This window comes from Trichomycterus rosablanca, chromosome 13 (genome assembly GCF_030014385.1).
Source record: "Trichomycterus rosablanca isolate fTriRos1 chromosome 13, fTriRos1.hap1, whole genome shotgun sequence".
Taxonomy (NCBI): domain Eukaryota; kingdom Metazoa; phylum Chordata; class Actinopteri; order Siluriformes; family Trichomycteridae; genus Trichomycterus; species Trichomycterus rosablanca.
Window position 1 is genome coordinate 18,437,066 of NC_086000.1, and position 10,821 is coordinate 18,447,886.

The following is a 10,821-nucleotide window of genomic DNA, read 5'->3' on the forward strand; positions in this document are numbered from 1 at the left end:
AAAATGTCAAAGATTATTAAATGTAAATTTAATTTGGATGTATAAATAAGCTAAAAATGAACATTTCACTAGTGGGTGGGGCACTTTTACCCCATTATACCCTAACTACCAGACATACAATATGAATTAGAAACATTATTTATTTGTTTCTTAACTTTATTTATTATTTACCTTAACAGCACATCTGTATTACTGATGCATCCCTGAAGCAAAGCCTTTAAAGCTAGATTTCTGTATCAACCAGGTTTAAATGTTTTAATATTTATTTTAGCTTAACACCAAATCTTAATTTAAAAGACAGTTCTCTTAGAGAACTAGATCAAATTAGATTTAACAGGCATTTTTAATAATTTGTAAGCTACCTGACGTGTCAACCTCAAGCTCTACATTCAGGTTGGTGAAAACCATAGACCCAAGAGAGTTCCTTGACAAGACCTAAGTAGACACGAAGAGAACTTATAAAGCTCTTTACATTAATTGATGTCCAGGATTAAATGCACATTTTCAGAGATCATGTTGTCTATTTTGCAGATTTTTCACCTTATTTGTCAAAGTGAGAACAATAAAATCAACAGTGCAAATCTAAATACAGTATTACTGCTAGTTCTGAGAAGGTTTCCAATTACTTATTACAAACATTGATTTTAAAATAATGAACACTTCACCTGTGAGTGATTATAATGTACAATATAACAGATCAGATGTAAGGCTAGAGATTAGAGGAAAGGCTGGTGAGCTTCTGCTGTCTGTTTGTTGTACAGGCACTGCATGTTCCCTGGGCTTTTGTTGATATTATCAGATCCCAAATTTAACCTAAAGTACTGATGACCAAATAAGGTTGCCCTCCTCCCCCGCTGGATGTGGATGTGGGGGGTGTTGGAGGTGGTGCTGAAGGAACAGCTCCCAGCCCCGCAGCATCGACACCCCTCCAACACTGCTTTCCTTCAGGTCCGCTCAGGGACAGGGACCACCCGCCCGGTGATGCCATTGGGATTCCGCGAAGACATGAAGCCTGGAAGTCATTTAGTTAGTGCAGGTGTAGCAGCGCAGACTGGGAGATAACGAGCTGGTGAGAACATGAAGAGACAGAACGTGCGCACACTCGCCTTAATTATTTGCACCCTGTCCTACCTGCTCATCGGTGCGGGAGTTTTCGATGCGCTCGAGTCCAAACAGGAGAAAAGTCAGCGCAGGAAGCTGGACTACCGCAAATTTCAGCTGGTGAGCAGGTACAATCTGTCCAGAAACGACTTCGAGCAGATTGAAAAAGTGGTGTTGCAGCTGAAACCGCACAAAGCTGGAGTGCAGTGGAAGTTTGCGGGATCTTTTTACTTCGCCATCACTGTGATAACCACAATAGGTACGTTTTTTTCTTCTATTATATCCATCTTCCCCATTTTTAGTGCCAGAAAACTGATGAAAAACCCCCAAATGTATATATTATATAATGTAAGGTCATTGCATAATACAAATTAACACTTGTATGCAAAAATTTGGGCACTCCAAGACACCAAGTCAATGCAGAGCTATTTCATATTTAATCAAGTGTGGCATGTGCAAAAGTTTGGACACTTTGTCAGTATTTAAAAACACCACATTCAGGAGATGTTTTAAGAAACAGCTACAGGTCTTACTATAAGCCTACTTGTTTTAGAGATTTGTACCCACTCCTCCATGCAGAGCATTCTTAGATATTCCTGGACAGCCTCATCAAGTTTTGTTTCACTGTCCTGTTTAAGAAGCCAACCTCTTTGACCTTTAGTTTCTTTTTTTTTGCTGATGATATTTACTGGAGTATATTTTCCCACACATGAGTGCAATGTTTCCTATGCCACTGGTTGCCAAAAAGTCCCAAGGCACAATAGATCCATCCCTATGCTAAAATGCATGCATGTGTGCTTTTCATCAAATGCTGCTTCTTACTTCAAACATACCTATGGTAATTGTTGCAAAGATTCCAGGTCCAAAAAGCCTTAATGAGCAAGTCGAGGACATCAGTGGCAAGGAAAAACACATTACAGGGAAGAAAGCTTGGGACCTCAAGGGACCCATCATTCTTAGGTGGCCTAGAGGATCATTGGTATATGATCATTAGATAGTTATTAATATATTTATTTAAAAAATAATAATTTCCATGATCATTTAATAAATACATGCCTTGTATTACACTGGTTTCCAATTTCTTCTTTATATAAACATGAGTTCAAAATAATAAGTCTACAATTGTGAGATACATGTATAATCATGATAAAAAAAAAAGAGTATTTTGGTAATTTGATATAATTTGATAATTTGTAATTTGATCTCTAATTTACCATTACCAAATACTGTTTTTTACAACAGCCATCAAAATACAATAATTACATAAGTTTAAGTAAATGGCTTTAATGTTTTACATTAGGTTTATAAGCTGAGTTTCTTATGTTTTGGAGTTTTACACACTTAATTTAGCGCATGAGATAATTATCAACCCCTCAATAGTCTTAGCCACTGCAATATTATAAATAGAGATATCACCTGGTTCAAAAGGCTCACTACAAAATTCCATATATCTTAAATTTATTCTACAATAATATGACTAAATTCTCTAGGACATTCTTCTTTTATAAATATTAATGACAAGCCATAGCAAGTCATATAAAATAACTATGAATAAGAGGAGGAGAAAAAAAAGATACTTCTTATTTCTTTTTTATTGTATTGGTTGAAGTAAAATGAAAAATGAATTTACTGGTTGGATGTCACAAACAAAAAACAAAATAACTGCTAAGATGTAAAATATCAGAACTATTTTACAAACCATTGTCTTAAATTTAATTGTATTTTTTAAAATCAATCTTTAGTTTAGTTCCTAAAGTTCTTGACTTTTAAACATGACTGACAATTATTTCATTTACACTAATAAAAAAATCTCAGACATGTGTTTTAGAAGCACTTTCCATTTCTTCTGCTGATAAAAATGTTTGTATTGGGAATGTTTGCAGAGGTCTTTCAGGCTTTGACATTCAACATGGACCAGTGAAGAAAGTACACAAATGGACCACATATCTCAAATCAAACGTTTCACTAGTCGGCACCACTCGGAAAACGTAAAGCATTAGTGTAATAATATTGAGAAAGCTAAGTGTAATGGATCATAGTACTAATATTTACTTAGTGTTTAAACAGTGAGTAGAAAATACATGTCGTGGGTATACACCACATCAGAAGTAAACAATAAAGACATTAAGCAGTCTGTTTTATCTCATTCAATGTGTCCCTTTTAAAGTTGGCAATATCTGATGACTTCTGTCTAAACTTTATTTCTACACAGTTCAGCTTTGTATATATAACACTTTTATACTTTAATGAGGTAGCTAGGTGCCCAATCTCCTGTCTCCTGTCAGCCCCAGCACACAAAGCTACAACTATGATGAAAGAGACTGGAATTCTCTTACTGGAATTATGCCTATTAATATAAAATAAACGACTAGATACATTATGGATAAACCAATGAATGAATAACAAACTGGCTCACCTACTCTAACAAATGGCTGATTATCTACTCGCAGATAATTATCACAAATAATCTTTGTGTTACATACTTTTGATCAAGAGGTAACAGGATATTTACAGAAACAGCAGTCACTTCAAATAAATTATTATTTATGACAGCAACAACAACAACAGAATAAAATAAATATAAAAAATGAAGACAAAAATAAAGAACAAAAAAATATGACATTATTAAATTAAACTATTATTAATAATAAAAATAATAATAACAAGAAGAAGATATGAACACATAATAAATACAACATGTATTTTTTTCCCAGCAACCAAGAAGTTTCTTATCACTGCATAAAGGTTTTTGGTAAAAAGTTAATAAAAATCAGCAAATTATTATTTTCTTTTTCTTAGTTTTTTTCTTTCTATTTCTTTTTTATTTGCATTGATTAGATTTATCTGCATTAATAAAAAAAGAGATAAACTACTAAATTTTAAATGTGTGATATGAAATGTTTTATGTTGTTATATATAAGCCTGACATAAATGCTTTTTAGAAGTTTTTCAATCTCATTTACCTGCATTCTACTGTAGTTCATGAAAAACTAATGACATCTTTGTCATATATATTCCACTGATTCTTTTTAATGGCTTATGCAGATTTTTAAAAAGAAAAAAGGGTAGGTTTTTAAACATTACTTAAACAAAAACACAGAAAACATTTGACACCAGCTAATTTTTTTTAATAAAATTACACCACAATTTTACGAAGGAAATTGAATTTAAAAAACGGTCACACTAAACAATGATTTGGTCGAACCGTTTACTATTTACACAGCATTGTGTTACATTTAGATACTTTTTAATCACATAATTTGCATCACATGTTTACAGTGTGCATTGTGCTCCTTATATACAGTATATATCCAAAGAGTTGAACTTTTGTCTGTCACATTATAGATTGCCTTTAAAATAATGATGTACTTATAAAATTAATTTTTACTTTTAGGTTATGGCCATGCTGCCCCCAGCACTGATGCAGGAAAAGCGTTCTGCATGGGCTATGCACTCCTGGGCATCCCGCTTACTCTGGTGATGTTTCAAAGCTTGGGTGAACGCATCAACACCTTTGTCCGCTTCCTGCTCCACAAAGCCAAGAAGTGTGTGGGTCTGCGACGGCCTGAGGTCTCTATGGCTAACATGGTAACCATTGGCTTCTTTTCCTGTGTTGGCACCCTTTGCATGGGGGCAGCTGCCTTCTCACACTATGAGGGCTGGAGCTACTTCCATGCTTTTTACTACTGCTTCATTACCTTGACCACCATTGGCTTCGGAGACTATGTGGCTCTGCAAAAGGACAATGCACTCCACAACGACCCTCATTATGTTGCCTTTAGCTTTGTCTACATCCTAATAGGCCTGACGGTGATCGGTGCCTTTCTAAACCTTGTGGTGCTGCGATTCATGACGATGAATGCTGAAGATGAGAGGAGGGATGCAGAGCAGCGGGCTCTGTTTCCCAAAGACAAACAAAACCCTAAGCCTTCTCAACATGCCAACCTCCAGACTTTACCAGTGCAAGAGCAGGACCCTAAAAGGCAAGGCCTGAAGAGTGTCTATGCTGAAGTACTTCACTTCCAGACCGTCTGCTCCTGCCTGTGGTATAAAAGTCAGGAGAAGATGGTCATGCTCCCACAGGATCTGTCCTTTAGCGATGCGTTGATAGAGCATGGTAACTTCTTTGAGCCTAGTTCCACAGGCTGCATTTGTAACTCCCAGCGCTGCTCAGCTATTAGCACTGTGTCCACTGATCTGAGGAGCATCTCCCCATTTAGACTGCACTCCAAGAGGCGCAGCTCTGTCTAGATGTCTAGGACTAGAGTACTGTATGTTCTTAATACAGATGCATGCAGTGAGGTAGAAATGCAGAAAAGTACCCCGGAGAAAAGGTATTGGGGATGTAAATTCCTTTGACCAATAACTGTCATAAGTATGCAGTTTTTAGTTTACCAACAAGCCTAAAGGGACCAATCAAAATCTTTAAAACAATGACTGTATTTAATGTCAGCAAAGCTTTAGGTTTTACTACATTAAAAAAACTGTCAAATATAGCAGGAATTTCTAAATACATTTACTACTATAAGCCTAAGATAAAACACAAATATACCATTACCCAAGCTGGTGTGCCGAATGCACACGTAGAAGTCCTAGCTTTCTCATAGATTTAACCAGGCAGGCTAATATTAATTAATGAAATGGATGCGGCCTAGACCTCAAGGTACTTGTACAGAAAACAAAGCAACAGGGGTTTATTCAACATGGTAACTGCTGGTACACATTCAGAATGTATCATCACAGCTAATCATTAGTGTTGCACATGTGACATCTGGCCAAAAAGCCAGCCTTGAAAATGAAACACTATTAACTTGATTATTACATTTAACATTTCTGCAAATATTTCATTATATCTTTTCATGGGACAACACTATAGAAATAAAACTTGGATATAACTTAGAGTAGTCAGTGTACAACTTGTATAGCAGTGTAGATTTACTGTCCTCTGAAAATAACTCAACACACAGCCATTAATGTCTAAATAGCTGGCAACATAAGTGAGTACACCCCACAGTGAACATGTACAAATTGTGCCCAAAGTGTCAATATTTTGTGTGACCACCATTGTTATCCAGCACTGCCTTAACCCTCCTGGGCATGGAATTCACCAGAGCTGCACAGGTTGCTACTGGAATCCTCTTCCACTCCTCCATGATGACATCACGGAGCTGGTGGATGTTAGACACCTTGAACTCCTCCACCTTCCACTTGAGGATGCGCCACAGGTGCTCAATTGGGTTTAGTCCATCACCTTTACCTTCAGCTTCCTCAGCAAGGCAGTTGTCATCTTGGAGGTTGTGTTTGGGGTCGTTATCCTGTTGGAAAACTGCCATGAGGCCCAGTTTTCGAAGGGAGGGGATCATGCTCTGTTTCAGAATGTCACAGTACATGTTGGAATTCATGTTTCCCTCAATGAACTGCAGCTCCTCAGTGCCAGCAACACTCATGCAGCCCAAGACCATGATGCTACCACCACCATGCTTGACTGTAGACAAGATACAGTTGTCTTGGTACTTCTCACCAGGGCGCCGCCACACATGCTGGACACCATCTGAGCCAAACAAGTTTATCTTGGTCTCGTCAGACCACAGGACGTTCCAGTAATCCATGTTCTTGGACTGCTTGTCTTCAGCAAACTGTTTGCGGGCTTTCTTGTGCGTCAGCTTCCTTCTGGGATGACGACCATGCAGACCGAGTTGATGCAGTGTGCGGCGTATGGTCTGAGCACTGACAGGCTGACCTCCCACGTCTTCAACCTCTGCAGCAATGCTGGCAGCACTCATGTGTCTATTTTTTAAAGCCAACCTCTGGATATGACGCCGAACACGTGGACTCAACTTCTTTGGTCGACCCTGGCGAAACCTGTTCCGAGTGGAACCTGTCCTGGAAAACCGCTGTATGACCTTGGCCACCATGCTGTAGCTCAGTTTCAGGGTGTTAGCAATCTTCTTATAGCCCAGGCCATCTTTGTGGAGAGCAACAATTCTATTTCTCACATCCTCAGAGAGTTCTTTGCCATGAGGTGCCATGTTGAATATCCAGTGGCCAGTATGAGAGAATTGTACCCAAAACACCAAATTTAACAGCCCTGCTCCCCATTTACACCTGGGACCTTGACACATGACACCAGGGAGGGACAACAACACATTTGGGCACAATTTGGACATGTTCACTGTGGGGTGTACTCACTTATGTTGCCAGCTATTTAGACATTAATGGCTGTGTGTTGAGTTATTTTCAGAAGACAGTAAATCTACACTGCTATACAAGTTGTACACTGACTACTCTAACTTATATCCAAGTTTCATGTCTATAGTGTTGTCCCATGAAAAGATATAATGAAATATTTGCAGAAATGTGAGGGGTGTACTCACTTTTGTGATACACTGTATCTTTTAGATAAATAGTCAGTCAGTTTTTAATTCACTGTTATCCAGTAGCATTCCTTCAGAAGAAGAAAACATTATAGCTTTTGCACCACCTTCAGAATGGCATTCACAGGCCATTTGTGGCATCCATCAAAAATTCAATTTTGGTATTGATTTTAATGAGAACAATCTGTGATTGACTACACAGATGTTACTCATCATGGCTATGCATCAGGTTAATAGGAGATCGTGCTTCACTATAGCTGTCAGTTTACAATCCAGCAAAAAAAAAATCCACTTACCCAGCAAACCACTTTAATTTAGGATTAACATGATATGTAGCTAGAGAACAGCATGTTCTCGTTTCAGTTCTTCTATTAATTATATGGGAAAGCTAGTTGCTTGGTTTGCTTAGTACATAAAATGCGTACTTCAGTTTCTTAGTGATGTTGAAAACTGATCTTAGCCCACAAATACACAACAGCAGCAAAGCATTAACTCATATTAATGTTTCTTTTCTGAGAGATTCCTCATGTAAATCAATTATTTACTTTTTGGTTAAGACTTTAATCGGTTAATCATTAACCTAATCTCTAGTAAGTGCAAAGAAAAAGTCAGTGTAGGTTAGGAATTATTGTGTTTTAAGGACACAGCACCTCTTACATGTGTCACATGTATGTAATGAATTGTCTCTTCTCGAGACCATAAGCTTATATAATACTACCTGACATGGTGCAATACAGTTTTGGCAATGCTTTAAAAAACAATACCAATAGCATACATTTTTTTTTTTTATTAAATGGCACGACCTTAGATTTTTTACGGATGTATTTATTATGCCATTTGTGGCTTCTTGTTCATTTATTTTGTTTGCTTATATGTAATCATCAGTTTTCTGTCTGATTTCATCATGTAACAATTTCTATTTGTATCAATTATTCTATATCACACAATGTGCCATAATTAACATACAAAGAATATTCTGTTTAAATGTGTCAATTTATATGATCTATATAAATAAATGAATGTACTGTAGATTTACAAAAAAAAACTGTAAAGTCTAGAATCTTTTTTCATGTACTGTACTAAATTGGACCGTTACCATGAAAATGAAACACCTACAACATCCACCGCTGATCCAGATGGCATGTCGACATGACTTCTGTTGTTTGTCCAGCTCTGTTCAGCCTTGAACAAGAATAAACTCCCCCTCTGAAGACAGTTACAGTATATTAACTTTATAAGAGTTGCACAGGGTGAGAATCATGAGGTGTTAACATTCTCCAGGCTGTTCTGACTTTTGTGGTAAAAAATAAAGGGACCCAAGTGGACCCAGCGTTAGTCATCACACACATTACACAAAAGATAATATATTACCTGTCCACATCTAAAAAATCATACTGTAACAAGAGTATTTCTCAATTACAATCATTGTCAGAACGCTTAGAGTTGAGAAAGAAATCCACTATTACATAAGGTATCCTCCCCTTTTCTCAGCACTGATCCGGACATGTCCTGTGTATTACCCTTTGACTCAGAGTTAGCTTGCTGATCAGGCTATATTTGGCCTACACTGCAAGTGTGCTATCCTAAAATGCTGCCAAGAAGAAGCACCTCCTGCCCAAGACTTTGCCTTCAGCTATTAGGCATTCATAAAAATGCAACAGAAGGAGTGCCATTGCAACAAATGTCTGTATTGCCTTCCCATGGTGGCAGCATCTGTTAAAATACTTTTTTATACTGCGCATGGATATTTATGAACATGGAAAAAATAAAAATAGCCTTGACCGGCAGGTCACTGGGGGCAGAACATAATGTACATCTCAGTTCTGTTTTTTATCTTCCAGCCAAGCATCTCGGACAAAACACAGAGGCTCTATTTTTGACATCGAATGTAAACATACATTAAGCTTTAAAACATATACACATTGTTTCCATGGGAACATCCAATTTATTTTAAATCAGCTTGATTACTATTTTTCTAAAATGTTTAGTTAGGATATGCTTTGGCACTAAAAAGTCTTCCAAACTCCAAGAGCATGGTTATTACGTTTTAATCATTTGAATGGCTCAGTCTGACAACATAGATTAAGGTGTATTGAAAATACAGTTTAAAATAAAATCTATATTTGATCAATATGCTATATGGGTGAGTGGACACACTTTCTAATTACTGAGTTCAGGTGTTTCAGACACACCCATTGCTAACAAGTGTATAAAATCAATAATATGAAATAAATTACATCCTTCAAACTTTGTGACAGTTTTGGAAATGAGCTGTCCTGTTCTAGCATAACTATGTCTTTGTGCACAAAGCGAGGTCTTTAAATAAATAGCTTTACCTGCACAGAGCTCTGACCTTAAACCCATTGTACACCTCTGGAATGAATTTAGATGCCCATTGTGAGCCAGGACTTTCTGTCCAAGATAAGTGCATGACCTTCACAAAGCCTTGTTTAATTGAATGGCACCACTTCCCACAAACACTTCAAAATCTTGTGAATTGCTTTCTAGAAGAGTGGTAACTGAAATACTCACATGTGGGAGGTCAACTCCGTATAAATGCCCATAGTTTTAAAATGGCCATTTAGTAGTAACTCTAAAGCCATAATGATATTTTGCTTATTATTTAACAAATCACTTAGAATATAACATTGGTAAACAATCCAATATTAAAACGTCTGTCACCAATTTGACCAAGTTTAGTACCAGTACACTTATTAGAATACTAATAATAAAGTTGGTTTGGTGTTTGACACACTATTTAGTAATGTAAAGTTGTACATGATTACAAACACAGCAACAAACCTGGCTGTTCGTTTTTAATAATAACATTTGACGAATAGCAAACACTGCTTAGAATATGAGGTGGCACAACGGCACAGTGGGTAGTGTTGTTGCCTCACAGCATGAAGGGCCTGGGTTTGATTCAGGGTCCTTTCTGTGAAGCGTTTGCATGTTCCCCCTGTGTCTGTCTGTGTTTCCTCCAGGTGCTCCGGTTGCCTCTCACAAGTCCAAAGACAGGCAGTCAGGCCAGTTGGAGCTAATAAAAAATGTTCTAAGTGTGTGTGTGTGTGTGTGTGTCTGCCTGTCTGTTATGAACTTGCAACCTGTCTGAAGTTGTTCCTGCCCTTCACGCAAAGAATCAGACCCATTGCAACCCTGACCAGGCTAAAGCAGCTGTAAAACAGCTAAGATAAAACATATCAAGACCTAAGACTCCAACACTGAAACCAACTGTCATTTACCTGTAACAAATGCAGGCAAACTTGGTTAGTCAGCTGCCTAATATCATATGACACATGCTACTGTATGTTGTACTCCATAGTGCTGAAGGACATTCAAAGAACAA

The 10,821-nt window shown here is 37.4% G+C and overlaps 1 protein-coding gene across 1 annotated transcript; it reads left to right on the forward strand.

The window, feature by feature from the left end:
• Positions 1 to 1,077: 1,077 nt before the first annotated feature.
• Positions 1,078 to 5,352, forward strand: kcnk3b (potassium channel, subfamily K, member 3b). The gene is made up of 2 exons (XM_063007705.1): positions 1,078 to 1,360; positions 4,496 to 5,352. Exons 1-2 carry the CDS (start codon positions 1,078 to 1,080, stop codon positions 5,350 to 5,352), a joined length of 1,140 nt encoding a protein of 379 aa, XP_062863775.1.
• The last annotated feature ends 5,469 nt before the right edge of the window (positions 5,353 to 10,821 follow it).